This window comes from Fundulus heteroclitus, chromosome 4 (genome assembly GCF_011125445.2).
Source record: "Fundulus heteroclitus isolate FHET01 chromosome 4, MU-UCD_Fhet_4.1, whole genome shotgun sequence".
NCBI classification, from domain to species: domain Eukaryota; kingdom Metazoa; phylum Chordata; class Actinopteri; order Cyprinodontiformes; family Fundulidae; genus Fundulus; species Fundulus heteroclitus.
Window position 1 is genome coordinate 38,400,915 of NC_046364.1, and position 18,792 is coordinate 38,419,706.

General features: G+C 40.2%; 1 protein-coding gene across 1 annotated transcript in view; it reads left to right on the forward strand.

Moving 5' to 3' along the window:
- The first annotated feature begins 2,117 nt into the window (after positions 1–2,117).
- Positions 2,118–18,792, forward strand: part of LOC118562995 (MAM domain-containing glycosylphosphatidylinositol anchor protein 1-like) — a 110,449-nt gene continuing 93,774 nt past the window's right edge. The window contains exons 1-2 of the mRNA XM_036136520.1: positions 2,118–2,252; positions 3,160–3,249. Of these exons, the coding sequence (XP_035992413.1) occupies positions 3,183–3,249 (67 nt within the window). The 5' untranslated portion in view covers positions 2,118–2,252; positions 3,160–3,182. The remainder of the gene's footprint in view (positions 2,253–3,159; positions 3,250–18,792) is intronic.

Genomic DNA, 18,792 nt, shown 5'->3' on the forward strand with positions numbered 1-18,792 from the left:
TTAAAACACATTAGACAGAATAACATCTCTTACAAAGACACCTTTGGACTATCTTTAAAAAGAAATGAATTATACAATGAAACAATAGCATTTATTTTAATTGGTTTATTGTTGCACACAGGTGTGATACTTGCAGAAGGCTTTGGATAGATTATGTTGCAAAATGGCTTGCAGCTGTGTTTTTTGTGCTTTAATAATATGCTGGATAAATAACCCACTCGATATCCTGAGACTGCAAAAGCTGTACCTGAGGCAGACTAAAACACAAAACTTGGCTAACATACAGTATAGCCATTCATGCGCTAGCATATGTCACGAACCTGTCACTCAAAAAGTTTTATCTCCATTTTTTTATTTCCCTTTATTATTAATGAAAATTTAAGGCAGGTAAGGACGCACTTCAATAAGTAGTCAAATTTAATGATATTTTATCTTATTCATAGACAAAATGTTTCTTTATCCAATTTAGATTGAATTCAGATTATCCAAAAGGCCCAGCCCTAGGGTTGTGTTTTTTTTTTTTTTTTTATTATTATATTCAGAGCCTTAGATAGTCAAGCTCCCTGATCTGCTGAAACCCCACTTCTCCTCCGAGACCCTCAATTCAACAGGTCAAAGGTTTTTAATGGATCTGTCTACTAGATGTTCACCTATGGGGTTTGATCCTTCCAGTCCATGACACCACAACTTTGGAAGGTACTTCCTCTGTTTAGTCACTGCATAAATTTAAAAAGCCACCGAAGACCCATACTTGCCAGAAGAGAATCAAAAGGAATACATGTTTTTGAGCTTTCTTGACTGATTTCTTGCTTTTTTATCATTATCTCTAACATATATATATATATATATATATATATATATATATATATATATATATATATATATATATATATATATATATATTGTGTTCTGATGGTTAGCTTTTCTTTCGTCAGGCAGTTCTATATTTGTCCGTGTAAAAGTCAGCTTTAAAACATCCAGTAGTCCAGGGAGGACCTTTTAGGTGACAAACCAAACTATCTGTTAGAGAAAGGGCCCTCAGCACAGGCGCAGACTTCAGACCCATCACCTCGTGTACAAAACAGAGCTGCACGCGGCTGTCAGGCGCAGAAGCATCAGTGTGTGACGGAGAGCTGAAACACGCCCCCATGTGGCCTCACCGGGAAGCGGCACGAACGACTCCTGGCAGAACTGAAACTGAGAGGCGGAGGGCGGTGATGGAGACAGTGTGTGTGTGTACGGGGACTTGTTCCACCAAGTTTTTGTTGTTGTTTTTTTTTTTTTTGTTTTTTGCTGCCATGGATAACATGTTCACGCAGTGGTGGTTTCTATAGGTCCCGCATTAAGGTAAAGAAGTTTCCCAGCGCTTTTCAAAGCTAATTGGCAGAATATTTTGGCGAGCACCAGAGGAATAGACCAAAAAAAAAAAAAAAAAAAAAAAAAAAGAGGACAACCACTGCGCCCCTTGGCATGGTAAATGCGTCCTGTGGGAAAAAAACAAACCGGGAAGTGGGAGCAGTGATGCTTCTTTGACAACCTGTTCAGTGTGGAGCTGTGAAGCTTGAGCGCATCCCCGCGCCCGTCCTCCCTTCCTCCCATCTCCTCTCCTCTCCTCTCCTCCCTCTCTCTCTCCATGCCTCCCTCTCTCTCTCTCCCCGCACAGACAGGGGCGGTCGTTCTCAGTCTGCGCACATTCCACTTGGCCAGCATCCCCCGGACTCCACAGACACAGTGCTGATTGAACAAGCGGAGAGGGGAAGCTCATTCTCAGAGCGCATCTTTTAGAGGGACTCCACTAGACTGGCACCGGCCAATTCAACCACGCCTTTCTCAGTAAATAAAAAGGAGCGCAGTCAAGGTGTATGATATTTATACACATACTTAAAACGGACTTGTTTTAGTTCATTTTTAAAAGCCGTAGTGTTTTTTTTTTTTTTAAACTTTCATATTTGGGAGGAGGAGACTCCATTATCCGATCTAGTGTCCGCTTCTCTGCTGCACTTAAACAAAAAACCCCAACAACCAAAAAAAAAAAGTTTAAGTGGTACTGCTTTTGAAAGGCGCCACAGTCTCTACATTGATGTCCCGACCGGAGTTTTGTTTTTAGACCTACAATTGCGCTCTGACTGAAAGAGGATATATAACTTTTCAACTGGTGTTTTTTTTTTTTTTTTTTGGAGACGAGGAGCGGAGATCGGAGGGATATCTTGCTGCTGAGCCGGGAGGGAGTGCGCAGCGCCTTCAGATACAAGGTAGAGCCCAGGCATTCAATTTGTATCCATCTTAAATGATTTATGAGCTTACTTTGCATCTTTAAAAGAGCATAAACTGTTTCTTAGCGTCAATAAATTAAAACAAATAAACAATAATAACGATTCACTTTCATATAACCGCATCAAAGTTCATCATCTCACTAACAATGCTGTTTGGGATTTCAATTTGTGGGATTTTAAAGCTCTTTTAATATTTCTACCGTCGCTTTGCTTTAATCCCCTTTATTAGAACCTGCCGACACAGAAATCCAGATCTAAAAATATGAGGCAGGAAATCCTCATGTTCGGTCTGAGGAGTCACACAAGAAGCTTCATTAGCTCCTGACTCCTTTTCATTCCTCTTCCTCAGTTTTTTTCCCCACTGATTCCGACCCAAAAATCTTTCCCATCATCAACACCGGCTGAAGCTTTTGTTTCAGATGCAGCATTAACTGATCTGCGATTTTAAGGCGTTTGGAATAATAATAATAGTAAAAAAGTGCTGGGATTGCTCCACTTGTTGTTTTTAATCCAGCGTCCTGGCTGCCGCGTAATCCGGTCCGCTCCTGGTCCTGTCCCGGCTGCACCTGGAGAGGGGAAACAACGCAGCCGAGCCGAACATCAGACCTCCACAATCCTGTCAATGTCCAATTCTCTAACACGCAGCAGCGCTTGTAAGCGCTGGATAATCCACGCTGTCGTGATTGAATTACCCGCCCTTTAAATTGAATGAGGCGATGTAGGCGTTGCAGCGCGCAGTGAATCGCTCCGAAACATTATTTTCACGGCTTATGGGGTTCAAAGAGACACAGCTGGACATGAAAAAAAAAGTGACATTTTTTTCTAATCTTCTTTTGTTTTTCTCCTGTTCTCACCTTAACGTTTTTTTTTTTTTTGTCTCCCTCAGGTTATGACGGAGCTGAGCTGAATATGGAGCTTTTCTGGATTTTCTTGTTTTCCAGTGTGCACCCTCTTGTTTGGGGACAGGGAGTTTACGGTAAGAGGATGATGATGAAAGTTCATTTCCTCATGCGTTTCACACTGCAGCATCCTTCCATGCTTGGCAAGTTCTGACTGACCCGCCTTTGTGTTGCTGATGAGAATTGCCTCAGTTTTTTTTAACTCACTGAAGACCCTTTATTGTCCACATGTCAGCATGACACCCAAATAGGCTCATAATGACTGGCCTTTAAGCCACCGCCAGAGCAGCTCCAGGTGGATAGACTGCCACTCATCTTGAAGGGAACAATTCTTTAGCAGTCACTCAGAAAACCTTAGAGCAACTAAGAGTGTAGCTATATTTGACCCTTCCTATAGGTTGAAGTCGGTTTCATTCCACTCCTTGAATTGAAAGCATGCATTTCGAGAAGAGTCGCAGATCTGGCTGAATATTTTTCCTCTTCAGAATCCGCTGCTCCCATGCGCCCTGAGAAGGTTTACAGGGCGAGGATGACACTCTCCGGGGTGCGGCTCGTCTCTTGTCGGGTTAAACAGGACAGTCACTCTGCGCTTTTGAGGATAAGGCCTCCGATTTGTGCGTTCTCAGTACCGCAGCCTCCCCGTGTGTCACGGAGGCTCAGTTTCCCGAGCTTGCAGGCGCCTTGGCCAGAAATGCATCCTCCTGTCCCTCCGGGCAAGGCGAACAAACAAAACTCATCTGTCTGCTTTGATACTTTGATTTTTGACGTTTGGAGAAATGTGGCAGCCATTGGAAACAGGCTCTGTTTTGTCACAGTTGCACAGAGTGCGCTTGTCACATGCGATCCTGCATCCCGCCGTCACGCTGAGAGACGCTGACAGTCTTTGATTTGCTGAAGCGTGTAGGCCTGTGTAAAAGTCCTTGCTAAGTAATCAGGTTTGCACTAGTCTGATACTTCACAGTCCTGCTGACTTATCAATACTGTAAACTACAAACAACTTACTGAGACAGTTGCCGATCTTTGCGAGGCTTATTTAACACAGTGTGAGGAGCATATTTTTTTGGGAATCTTCCTTTGCAGCATTGGATGTTTTGTATTCTAGACAGCAGAAATGTCGGCGTTAATGTAGTGAGACAGCTCTGGGTGTTTTCTTCAGAAGTCTTTTGTTTTACACCAGTCGGTTTTACAGAAAATCCCAAACTTTGCTTTAGAATTGAGGCGTATTTCTATCAAATACGCAGCTCTGTACGCTTTTACGGAGTGACACAAACTGCTTCTGCTTGCTCCAAACCTTTTTTGACACACACACACGTTGTGGAATACATTGTGCTCAAAACATATGGTATCGTTGATAAAGCTTGCTCTCAGTACAAGCTGTTTGATCAGTTGTCTCCTATCAGTGTGATCTTTTTGGCTTCAGGCTCATCCACAGTTTATCTATCATGTAATGTTTGTCCATCATGGATTCTGTCCCCAAATTGTGTCGGCCTGAAGAAGATTCACAGGTTTTGTTGTGGCGTTTGATAAATGGATGTACGCTTCGAAACGTGCTTGTTAAATAAACATAATTCAAAAATGTTAAGAAATTACTGACATATTTTGTTATAATTGTGTTGTTGTGACCCAAAACATCCGGGTTTGATCATCCTAGTAGCCGTTTTATGGTTTCTTTTCAAACAAAGGCGGGGTCAGTGTCATTTTCATTGATTAAATAAAAACCCATTTAGATAGCTAAAATTTTTATTGTGTAAGTACATATTTCTTTGAATTCACTTTTGAATTAAAATGAACCCGTTTGTGAAACAAATCATTTGCACTGTGTCTATACCGTTTAACTGAACAATTGAAAGTAGTGCATGGTTTAAGCTAGGGCTCCCATGGTTTCACAGTCTCACCATCTTGTCAGAAAGATGCAAAACTAAATGCACGACATGATGGCATTACTTTGAATAGATCTGATGGTAAGAAAGTCTAACTTTTTGATTAAAATTTGTAGTTTACCATTCATTTTAGACTCAGTTAAGGTTGAACAATATGTCGAAATTTGAAAAATGTCAACATTTTAAAAAAACAGAAAGTCTATGTTGTTTATATTGAGATGGTGTGTGTTGCGTCGGAATTAAACTTTTATGTAATCCAGGAGATTGTTTTTCATCTGTTTCTCATATTTATCTACAGCTGTTAGTTAAAAAAATTTGTCTGTGGAGCGTCTGGGATAAAGCTTTGATTCAGAGATGACCTTTTATAATTACTGTTCGAAAAGAAAAACATATTGATATCAATATCGTATATCGGCATTCATCTTAAAAATATCTAGATATTATTTTTGGTCCATATCGCCAGCCTTAGTCTCAGTTTCATTTATGTTTTATAATGGGACGGTACATATTCATGGATGTTTGCATTTAAATAGGTGAGATTTCTGATGTTATTTTGATACATAGACTTGAGGAGAAACTTAAACACATTTAGCAGTGGTTTCTGAGTGATTTCTATGCATGTTCTTACTCCTTGCCATTATGTTCTGCATATATTAACAAAAGTAAAATATGTTTAATATTTGTGGTTCATCTGACTGGCTGTCTTCTGCTAGCATATAATGTTGCAACAGTTTGTTTCTTGGTAGAAATGATGGGAGGCAATCCTTTAGTTTTCACACTATGACTGTTTTTTTGACAACTGGATGCATACATGTCTAATGGAGACCTGGTGTTCATTAAATGGTATTACTGGTATTGTGTGATGTAAGAGTTAGACACCAAACAGTTGATTAGTTGAGTTCTGTATTGTAGTTGTGTTGAGACATTTAGGGAGACGTTCTTAAGAGGCAGATGGACTGTCCATCCATTACTGTATAAAGAGAAGGCAGTTAGACATGTCTGTTTGCGTTTTCTTTACACATCAGATCAGCAATGAACCTGTTAAGTGAAACAAAAGCTCACCTTTTCCTGGTCAGTCTCTTCAGCAGGGGAGGACAGCAATGGGATGAATATACTCCAGATCCTGCTTAAAAGCTTGTGGAGCAAACCAGTGAGATTAGGAGGGTGGTGTCTTAAAGAGCAATGCGTAATTTGATGCATTCTTGTTTTTGACCTTAGATTTGTTTAGTTGTACGGATTTGTATTCATGTAAACATTTCATTGGGCGACATTTTATTGTTTTTGGTGTTAAATTTCTGTAATTATTATTTATTTTTTTGTTTTCTGATTACCTTCTTTCATGGTTTCTTCCTGTGAATCTCTCAGGGTGGACTTGGTGTGAAAGCCAGCTAGTTATGTTCAGCATTAACAGGTGTTGGTGTCCTCATGACCTCCAGTTCAACAATAAATCCACTTAAAACTTTGTTTTTATTGCCATGGCTCTCCGTTAAACTTTGAGCCACCGCCTGCCAATGTCCAAACAGAGGAGTCTGCCTTTCTGGTAAGCCAGAGAAAAGTGCAAAAGTCCCGTTTCAGCCAGCTGACAGGCAGTGCTCAGAAACACACTGGGTAGGGTATACTCCCTGCTTCTTAAAGTCAGAGAAAACTCCGACCACTCCAACGCTTTTTCTGGCACCTTATTAACATGAGCTTCAATTCCAAAAAAATGATTAGGTCAGTGAAACATGTGCCTTTTATGTGCATATCTATGTGTAGAGTATGCACGCGTGTATGTACTGTATGGTATGCATGTATGTATTTGGGCACGATTCTCTACTGCGCACCTGGGCCCCTTCAGTCACTGCCAAGGGAAGAGACGCCCCAGGGCTTTGTGGGAATGTACTGGCCAGCATTCACAGGAACCAAACTCCCAGGCGGACCGCGTCGGACCGGAGGCGGCGGTGCTCAGCTGTGCATACCTGCGCGACATCTCTTTCATGTGCGTTGGTAAATCTTCGCGATTAAAAGGACCCGTTCGAAGAAAGCAGTCGGCCTCACAATTTGCACAAATCCGGTAAACAACACAAGTTGGGAGGAACGGGGAAGAGAGCCAACCGGTTTGGCAAGCTGCACGCACATATGCGTAAAATGCTTTCCATCACTTTGGAATTGTTTAGCACTTGCTTTAGCAGACAGATGCGACTCAGCGCCCGTCGGGAGCCGAACTGCGAAGTGTGCCTGATTGATGTCGGCGGTTTTGGACGCCTGCGAGGTTCATTTACTGTAGCCTTCTCCGGGGTGTGTTTGGATGCATGTGTTGTTGTCAGTCGGTGACTGTGTGAATCTGCGCTTGCAGGTGTTCGTGTATCAAAGTGTGGGAAGTGTCCAAGCCTCTAAACCTTGGAATTTGTGTGTGTGTGTGTGTGTGTGTGTGTGTGTGTGTGTGTGTGTGTGTGTGTGTGCATTTCCCTGCAAGAGCCTGAGTGGGACGTATTTGTCTGCGGCAGCCACACTTTTTTCCCTCTTTGCAACAGTTTGCTGGCTCAGCAGGGACTCATGGATCGGTCACTGTTTTTCTTACAGCAGTTTGGTATTGATTGCCCTTCTCTAAATTCTGATAGGTTGTCAGAAAGCTTGTAAAACCTGTCTGTCAGATTGCAAATGGACAGGTACCAAGGAAGTGTGACGCTTCATTTCAAGGGGGGTAAAAAAAAAGCTGCACACCATATGTCTCTTAAGACCTAGCTTTGTTATGTCTGATAGGATCATCTATGGTATGTCTTGTTTATTACCATATTTCTTCTGTTTTCTCTTGGGGACAGGTTTTTTTTTTATATGCATCTCCCCACATCGATCGCTGCATACATATTACGTGATTTTCAGATTCCATTTAGTATATACTGCCGTCTAGAGGCATTCCAAGTTTGATGTGGCATGCATTCGCATGCAACAAATTGCTACACACTTAAGCAGAAGGGGAGGTTCAGAAAATGTCAAGACAATCTTGAACGATGTTCAGCCTCCACAGAGCCACAGAACACAGACAGAGTGTACCAGAAAAAAAAAGTATGTCTCTCCATCTCTGTGGCACTGCGTCACGTCTCACTGTGCGAAGCAGCAGAGTTCACAGAGACACCAAATTATTGATTGCTTGACAAAGTCACACGGCACCATTAGCTGCTGCTGTAGATGAAATCCAGACTGCATTAGCCTGCAATACGATGCTTCATTATGTGCTTGTTAACAGGAAATTTAATGAACTTAAATCAATGACTTTGCTTAACAGGGTTTTTTAGTTTTAAGTAGGGCTCTTGCAGCAGTAGCAGAGGAGGAGAGGCCTTGCCCATGGCTATAAAACAAAACACTGTGAGAGATGCAGAAAGTGAAAAAGTTTAACGTACCTAAAATGCGCACACATTTAACATCGCTTTGAAGATGTCGCCCAAGGAAAATATGAGCGCTTGAGATACATTTTTAATTTTTTTCTATTGCAAATTGTGTGTATAAGTGTGTTTGTGTATACTCGGGTTCTTCTTAACCCAGAGCTTTATTCGATGCAGTCAGTGATAAAAAGTAATTGCAGTTACAAAAATTCTCAGTTCAAAGTTGATAACTTTGTTACCTCTGAAGGGAGATATTCATTGCCATCAGATGTTGCCGCAGTTCTTTTACACTCACTTTATTAGCTACACCTGTTAAATTTCTTAACCCGAACAGAAAATCAGTCAATCACATGGCAGAAGATGTATGCATTTTGGCATCGAGATTCTTGAAGTTTTAACACATCAAACAAAGGAGAGATAAGTGATCGTAGATATTGCATGGTAGAATGTATCTGATGGGCTGGTCTGATTATCTCTGAAACTTCTGATCGACTGGGAGTGTCCTATCTTGCAGTGTAGCATTAGGAATTGCTGTCTTAATGCCAAAGAGAGCCCAATAGATTTTAATTTCTTAAATGGAGCATTACTGCTTTCGCCATAGTGATCAGCTTGATTTGTATACGCAAAAAGCTTTATTATATTTTATTTTGGGACTATTTCATGTTAAATGGACAAAATAGCAGGAAGGTAGAGCAAAAAAAAAACAAGAGATACAGATGAGACAACATCCTAAAAGGGAGAAATGGTGAAAAACTAGAGGAGAGGTAAAGGAGAGAACAAGATAACATCCTCTGAGTCCGCTTCTACACCTGCAAAGAGAGATATAAAAAGAACAGCAAAACCAACCAGTAAAGTATCACAGGTACAAACAACCAATGCCTTGATACCATCACTGAAGAATACACAGTATTATTTAACACGGGATGTATAAAGTGACAGCTAAAGCTAATGATAGGGTTTTCTGTATAGAAATGAATCTGTAAACACATGAATCTAAGCACCTGTAGGTGTTTGTGAAGGTATGCTTTTGTATATAATGTTTTTCCATAAGAAAAATGCTCAATTGTGGTTGTGAGGAGCCAAAACGTACCCCCAGAACGTCGAGGCAGACACAGGGGAAACCAGAACCCGAGATGCCCGAAAGGACCCCCAGAGCAAAGGTGCCCAAGAGGGACAAACACAGGGATAGCTGCCTCCCCCATCCCAGCGAAGAGCCCCAGGAAACCCCCTCATCAGCCACAGTGCTGAAGCCCCCGGGAGCTGCGGCGACAGACCCACGGGCTCCACCAGCAGCCGGCTATGCTCTTAATCTGCCTCTCTAAATTCTCCTTAGGTGTGAGTGTGTGCGAGAATGGTTTGTCCTGTCTGTCTCTGTGTTGCCCTGCGATAGAATGGTGACCTGTCCAGGGTCTACCCCACATTTTGCCCATTGACAGCTGGAGATAGGCACCAGCACCCTTCACGGCCCCAGCAAGAATAAGCATGTTATAAAATGGATGGATGGATGTATCGATGGGTTTTGAGGCTTCTGAAGTGTGTACCTGATGGGAGAGGGGGCAAACAGCGCATTGCCTGAAAGCTGCAACATTCAGGTGGTAGAGTAATGATGTGGGGGTTATCTTCTTGGCATATTTTGTGGCCTCTTAATATCAAATGAGGATAATTTAAGCCCTACAGCCTTCCTGAATATTGGTGCTTACCAAGTTCTTACCTTTATGAGCCTAGTGTATCTATCTTTTAATTCATGGGTGCCCAAGTTCCTGTGAGTTACTAGTTAAAGGGGAGTGGTGGCCTAGTGGTTAGAGCACAGAGCTTCAGTCCCAGAGGTTCTGAGTTCAACTCCCACAAGCTTCCATTCTGGGTCCCTGAGCAAGACCCTTATCCCCCAATTGCTCCCCAGGCGCCGCACAGTGGCAGCCCACTGCTCCCCAAGGGGATGGGTTAAGATGCAGAAGTGAATTTCTCCATTGTGAGATCAATAAAGTTCAATTATTATTATTATTATCCTGCAACATTTAGATATATTCCTTCTCCAAGACACATGACCCAGAATGAAGGGCTTGTTACCAGGCATCTGCAGAGCTGAATGACTGTCTGATTAGGGAATACAACCATCTGATTCAGGTTTGTTGGGGGAAAAAAGACCAGACCTTAAAGACCAGACTCAGATACCCATGTTTTAATTCTTACTTCCAGCAGAATGAGGTGACATGTAACAAAGCTCAAATCATCTCCAACTGGTTGTTTCAAGCTTGAGAATGAGCTGAATGTAGTCCACAGTCACCAGATATCGATCCACCTCTGAGATGTGGTGGGATGACAGATTTGCACCATGTATAAGTAGCCGAATTAGGCAGCTCTTGGGTCAAAAGAATAACCCACCCAGTACTAGGAAGATACACCTGAAATGTGGCTGATGAATTTAAATTTCCATTTTAAATGGCTTTATAACCCTTAACTTAGTGCATCAGTACGGACCAACATATCTGTTTGACTTAAACACAATTTTCTGTTGATTGAGATGTGGAGCCATGGCAACAAACAGCACCTGTTTTAAGAGTGAAACACATCAAAGAAAAAGATATGTTCACTTTGGTTTTGTCTTTAGCCAAACCTTAATAATGCCGCATAACGTGTTTGCCGTCTGACCGGACACCACATGCTGTACGAGCAAACCTGTTTTATGTACAATTTTTTTTTATCGCTACATGTAGTGTCCCTCAGACTTTGAAACCACTGATGCCTGTCAACTAAAAGGTCCACTGGTTCGCATCTTACTGGCAGACTAATTAGTCCTCTCTGTAGAACGGGTGGAGTCAAAGGTCAGGATGTATACAACTTCTGCTGGTTGTACTGTAGTAGTTTCCTTATGTATTTTTTGACTCCACTACAAGTATTTAAAAAAAAAAAAATCAATGTTTCTGTTTTTGCACAAAGATGAAAATTATTCCACAAATAATTTCTGATTCATCTTTCAGTTGAAAACAAGATAAAAAAAGATGAAATCTACACAGAATTTAAAGTGATAGAAATTAGTTCCATGTCCGTACCATTGAGGTCAGAGACCTAGTTTTATTCCAATACTTTTGTATGCGGTCACAGTACTGCTCCACAGTCCAGATCTGCTGCAGTAATATGCTACCACAGATGTAAAAGACTTGGGTGCTTCCTCCACCTTGGACGCGAGCATGTGGCCTTAATGTCGGTGACCTAGAAAGAGATCACTGCAGGTTTAACTGGCCTGAACACCAGCTCCTGGGGACTCCGGCTCCTCCGGCTCCTCAGATCAGCACTTTTTGTTTGCTCCTCTTTTATGTCTCCCGCTGTAGAGTTTATTTGGGATGCTGAATATTGCCCTTTTTCTAATAAGCATCCATAATTTATCGGTGGCTCTGAGGCAAAGAAGGAGGAAAGGAGAAGAGGAGGGCAGTCGGTGATGAGAAGAGACTGAAGCATTAAGCTAAAGATGATTAGAATCTCTCACCTCCCACGATCTGACACCCACCATGCTTCTCCCACTCCTTGCCTCTTTGCTCAGTTTTTCCAGCATGTGTCCACGTACAATGTTTTCACAGGTGCACCCTCCGGAGTGTGTGCATGCATACACGGTACGCCTGTTTGAACAGATTTCTCTCCTCACAACATGAGAAACAGACAAACACACACTTACACAATTCATCCACTCTAGATAAATATGATCAGTAATGTCATCAAACGCTGAGTGACCTTTTAACATCTCGCATTTTATTACAGTCCTTCTAATTATAACTCGTCTTTCCAACGGTAGACAGACAGACAGACAGACAGACAGACAGACAGACAGACAGACAGATAGATAGATAGATAGATAGATAGATAGATAGATAGATAGATAGATAGATAGATAGATAGATAGATAGATAGATAGATAGATAGATAGATAGATAGATAGATAGATAGATAGATAGATAGATAGATAGATAGATAGATAGATGTCTTTGTTTCGTTGCCATTCCCCCCTTCTATCCTTTGCACTCCCCCTTTCTCTCCTCGGCTTTTCTTCTTTGTGCTTGACTGGATATTAAAGCCTGACAACATTTCTATTAACCCACAGGTCAGCAGCGGAGCCACAGACCTGCGCTCGGAGTGATGCGCTGAAGCTGTTTTACTCTAGCCTTGCTACCAAGGGGTAAAGGATAACAAAGCTAAGACAACATCTGGGGAGGTCGTTTGAGTTATCACCTTACCTCTGACAAGATGCACTCAAAGCCTGGGATGGATATAGGGGAGCAGAATAGAGTTGGGTAGTCACCTTTGGGATCAACAAGTGAGATGTAAAAACTAAAAGCAGAGAAATGTTTGAGCCTTACCTCAGACTTTTCATTAGATTTAGTATAAATTTTGATTGGATTAGTTTAACACAAGAATATGCTTATTTTTGGTAGCTCTGGATGCATGTTTAAGCTTATTTCCTGTCTCTTGATGTCTTGAAGAGGTTTCCTTCCTTGATTGCTCAGTAGTTAGCTCCATGTACCTTCCTATCAACCTCGACCACCTTCCCTGTCCATGTTGAAGAGGTTGCATCTTAGATAATTAAGTTTATTAATCATCAACTCAAGAGCTCTCAGTCAATCCAAAATTGCTAAACAACTGATAGTGTGCAGCATTATTGTGAATACAAAAGAAAATGTAAGTTTTTGTTTCTCACTTGTTTATCTTATCTATGAAAATAAGAATAATTAACAACGCAACGTCTATAAATAAATACTATGGGTAAAACAAAATAAATACATATATAAATTAATAAAATAAGTGATCAGTATAGCCACTGTTCTTTTCAATAACAGTCACAAGTTCTCCATCCAGTCTCTTGCTTCTTGGTCTGTTTAAAATGTTTCATAGCAGCAACCATGGCGTACCAGACATGCTTCAGAGAAACTGACTGTTCCTTCACGCTTGTTCTCCCGTTTAAAAAGAGCCCCACAAGTTCTCAATAGAGTTTGGGTCAGGCGAGAAAAGGGGGCTCTGTCGTTCTATCATCTTTAAAAGGCTTTACTGGCGAGCCATGCAGTGGAGTAGTTCCATTTATGAGATGGAGGATTGTTCTGTATAAAAAAATCATGGTTTTATAGAAAGATGTCAACTTTTTCATTAACCACTCTTACTAGGAAGTTTCTTCTGAAAACTGCCAGTAGGTCTGAGTGTTGTTTTTGAGTCGAGCTTGAACCCCGAAAAGTCAAACAAGCCCATCGTTAATAACGTCCAAACCCATACCCACCTCCACATTACTGCCGTCTGAGTTGAAGTGTGGCTCTGTGCCTGTCACTGACAAAGCCACACACCTCGCCTGTCAAGAGTCACTCTCATCTCATCAGTCCATAAAAGATTTGAAAAAACCGGTCCTCAGATATTGTTTGGCCCATTCTTAACATTTCAACATATGTGTCTTGTTCAGTGCTGGTTGGGTTTCAGCCTCCCTTATCTGTATCATGTCTCTGAGGTGACAAACACTTTGTCCTTCAGGGCATCACAGGTAGGTTGCAGTTCTTAAATATGAGAGTACTGAAGGAGAATGGGTTCCTAGTAGCTTCACACCTGATTCTTCTTAAAGCCTTCGGGTCACTTCTTACCTCTATTTACTTAAATACACATCAGCTGATATGCTTAAATCCAAAAAGGATGTTAATTTAAACAGATTGTTGGAACATTTGCATAAGATAGATGATATGGTGAAAATGCAATTTGTATTAACTGTATATATATATATATATATATATATATATATATATATATATATATATATATACACACATATATATATATATATATATATATATATATATATATATATATATATATATATATATATATATATATATATACACACACATATATATAAACGTGTGTGTGTGTATGTGTATGTGTTAGTTTGTTCCAAGTACAATTGATTTAAATAACAACAGAAATGGTATAAATGTCCCTGAACCAAGCCTCTCTGTTCAAGTTCTGCACAATTTAATTAATAGCAAAGCACTATGTTGAAATGTTCTTCATTGGGGCCAGGCCCTGAACCACCTTACTGGTTATTCTTTATCCTTGTGAAAAGCCCTGCTGAAGCCTATTATTGATTTTCTTTCTAAGGCTTGCCAAAGGACCAATAAGTAAGTCTGACAAGTAAGAATGATTAAAAAGTTTATTTAAAGTTGTCGATTTGGTCCACGTTTTTTTCCAAAGGTTGCATGGTAATGATACTGAGCCTCACGTTGGCCCTTGATTTGTGTCTCACTTATTTAGTATAAGAAGGGTTATGACATGAATGTGATGCAAAATATATTATTGTTTAATATTATAGGTTTCTGTCTGTCTTTACCATTAATGCATTTTACTAATTTCTTTTAGTTCAGGCTCTCGGTAACATGTAACATGTAATCACATTTACATGTTGAGAGAGATTTAACACATTCCGACAAACTGTTTGCCATCCATTATCAGCTTTCCATCGAAATGTTTTCCTTCAATTTTATGCTAAAGGAAATCAAAATGCAAGCCAGATGAAAACAAGTAAAATGTCTAGCAACTCTGCAGGCTACAGAAGTACCTGGCAGCCGCTGAATTGCCATGAGAATCACTATAATTTCCCCTCTAAAATTACAGTGCAGCTCACCTCCTATTTATTCATTTAAATTTCCTTTTCTCCTCTGTCCTTGCATGTCGCTCTTTTTTTCCTTTCGTTTTTTTTGATGATACTCCCTTTCACGCGGAGCCCATCCACAAACAATTATGTGCACACGGACACTGTTTTCACACAGATAATTTCATGTACAGATACACCAATTCTGGCGCTCACCTTTTGCTCAACTTCTGTCATTAGCTCATTCTCACCATCTGTCTTTTAAAATTGTCGGTGTCTTTCTCCGTCGCACACACACACACATGCACACACCTGAAATGGTTCTGAGCTTTCCCGGACGATGTGGGCGCCCCGTGGGTTGGAAAAAAACTGTCAGCGAAACTTCACTTTTCTCCTCTGTAGTCCTGTCACTCTGTCAGACATTATCAAGCGCCTCTTCCTGGCTCAGCCTCAAGAGGAAACATAATGTATTTGTGGCCATGTGTCTCGCTGTGTAAATGTGTGTGCCTGTCTCTTAAATCACAATGTTAGGGACACAGAGTATTTAACTGTTTAACGTCTAATTTGTATTAGTTGGACTTTTTTCTGTCCTTAGTGAACGAGGAAGGTCCCCGTGTGTGAGAAAGTGTGTTATGTTGTGCCTTCGCAATGGCCACGGGAAGGAGGGAACATTTGGCATCTAACTAATTTATGAAGGCAACAGGATGGTTGTGAACAGTGGTGAGAACATGGCTTACATCAGAGACCGTCTGCCTCCTCTTGCACTTCTCTCACCCTGTCACTCGTTCTGTCTTTCCTTTCTCCTTGAGCCCCCTTTCACTTTGTGCTCAACACACATCCCTTCATTTCCCCTCATGCTGCTTTGCACTATTTGTTTTTGTCTATCGCCTCAAATTCGGAGTTTTGCTTCTTAAGAAAATAATCTAAGTGAGAACAGCACCAACTTTTTTCACAGCCATCTATTTCAACATTTTGTCTCTTCATATCAGATAGATCAATGGTAACTTCAAAGAGCCGTGTGACATATGTTACAGACAAAAAATCCCCGTTTGAAAGAATAATTGGTTCCTGATCCACCTTACTATGAAAGTCGGCATCAGTCATTGAAGAAGATTTCCCTTCAGGGATCACACAAACAAACCTCGGAGATAAAGTGGTTTGCTGTAAATATAAGAGTTTATTTCCCCAAACAGCAATAACTAAAACACATAAAATGACGGCTACAGTAAGCCTGGGGGCCAAATCTGGAGACCCAAAAACTAACTGGCCTCACCAACTGAGGCCTGAAAGAAGCAAATAGCAGCTGATGAGAGTATGTTCCCCAAGTTGGGGGAAAATATAAAACTTGGAACCCAACTATAACAACAAAAGGTAATGAGGATCAGAGAGGCTACTTACGCTGATTAGCCTGTTAAGAAAACATATATCAGGACCGCATGACGTTATGTTTTAACAGAAGCGTCTCGGCAAGGAGACTTCAAGTTCAACTCTTTTTCACAAGTGTCATGGCATTGTGTCCCTTTTTACCAGGGTTAATCATCATGGTAATACAGGCAGGACTGTGTCAATGATTGTCTGTTCCATAACTTAGCATAACTTAACATTTAAAAACTCAACTTTTCTGAGAGCTGTAAGTCTTAACCATGAAAATTAACAGCAAGAAAGATGAAAATATATAGATGTGCAATTCTTCTGGAAAGTAAAGTGGCAAGACTTTTAGCTCTGTACTGCACTTTGAATTGTCCTGTTACTGAAACGTGTTTTATACATAAACTTGCCTTGCCTTGCCTCTCTTGCAACATCCCCAGGTTTTTTAGCATCCTCATAGAGTCCAAACCCCTTCATGTTAGGTTAATTGTACAGACTCTGCATACACAATAATTGTACCAATGTTTCTTCTGACTGGAAGGAATATTATTGTTTTGAAGCTGTCCCGTCAGAGTCCAGACTTTAATTGGATGGACTGAGGAGGGAGGCTAGAGATCAGGGTGATGGCAAAAAAGGCCTTCCAACCTTACTTAGTTGGAGCTGATACCAAAAGATAAATTGACAAAATACCAGTGAAAACGGTATTTTGGTCAGGAGTTACATGAGGAGGGGTTGACATTATTAAAAATAAGGTAAATTAGAATATAGTGTACTGTGTTGTGGAAAAGTATTTGATTAATTACAGATTTATTCTGTTTTGAAGTTTTCGACCTCAAAACTGTTTCAACTGTTTCAAATTACAATCCTAATGTCAGAAAGATAACCTGAATAGATCCAAAGTTGTTTTTGAAATTACGATTTCATTTATTAACAAAAAAAACGAAAACCTCATCATCGACATCAACCCCCCCTCCAACATGGTGATTAACAACATTTCTTTTGTTCACGTTGACAAACCACATCCAGCCCTGATTACTGCCTAAACTGTACAGTTCTAAACAGAAACAGTCTGACAGCATGAAATACAATAAAAGATCTCAAAAGGCCACATATCGTGCCCTGCTCAAAAGAAATTCACAAAAAAGATGAGAAACAAATGCATTCATATCTATCAGTCTGGAAAAGGCGACTGCATTGACCCTCAGTGAGAGACATTATCCACCAATGGAGAAAACACAGAACAGTGAACCTTTCCAGAGGTGGCCTGCCTTCCAATTACTCCACAAAAGAAACCAGGACATCTAAAGCATTGTAGGCCTAACCTGCCTCTGTTAAGGTCAGCGTTCATTGCTGAACAATAAGAAAGAGAAAACTGACATCCATCGGAGATTTCCGAGGTTAAAACCCCTGCGGACCACAAAGAAAACACACACCTGTCTCACATAAAAAAGATCATTATACTGACAGGCAAATATTGTGCTGCTAGTTAAGACCAAGACAACTCGTTCTAGCTGAATCAACCATGAATTGTGCTCTGTACCTCAAAATCCTGAAGAATAATCTTTAGCAACCAGTTTGTGACCTTATGATTTAAGCAAACTTCGATCATGAACCAGGCTAAAAGAAAAAAAAAAACAGTACGTTTTGGGGTGATATATTAACAGTCTGGACTCAAATTTTTTTTTGGGGTCTTGTGGCGTGACATGCAGGCTGTGCTGGAAAACATTCCAGTGTGGCTGCATTAAAACAGCCCTCTAAAGGACACGGGACAAAATTCATGCATTATCACTTTTATTTAAATCTATAGTTTTATTTATATATATATATATATATATATATATATATATATATATATATATATATATATATATATATATATATATATATATATATATATATATATAGTTACATATGTATATATTTATAATTTTTTTTGTGGAATGTTGCGTGTGTATACACACACACATATATATATATATAAATAAATATATATATAAATAAATATATATATATATATATATATATATATATATATATATATATAAATGTTGTATATCTGCGGTATTTCTGATTCTGATTTTGATTCCTGTAAAGTGATGTAAAAAACCTGCCAGTTGCTGTAAACGTGACACTCATTGCTGTAAAGGAAGGGTAAAACAAGTTTAAAGACAATTAAGCTCCTTTTTACAAATGGTCGGGATGGTTTGTGGTAAAGTTTTCTTAAATGAATGAAATCATCAATTGAAAGTGCAGCGCATACAGAAACCACTCTTACCGTTCCTCACACTGTCATGTACCACAAAAGCTATGTGGAACGATTCCTCTGGAAGAACCTCATGCAGTAATTTACGAGGCGGTAAGAACCAAACATTCTACTAGAACCTGTTGTGTTCTGCAATG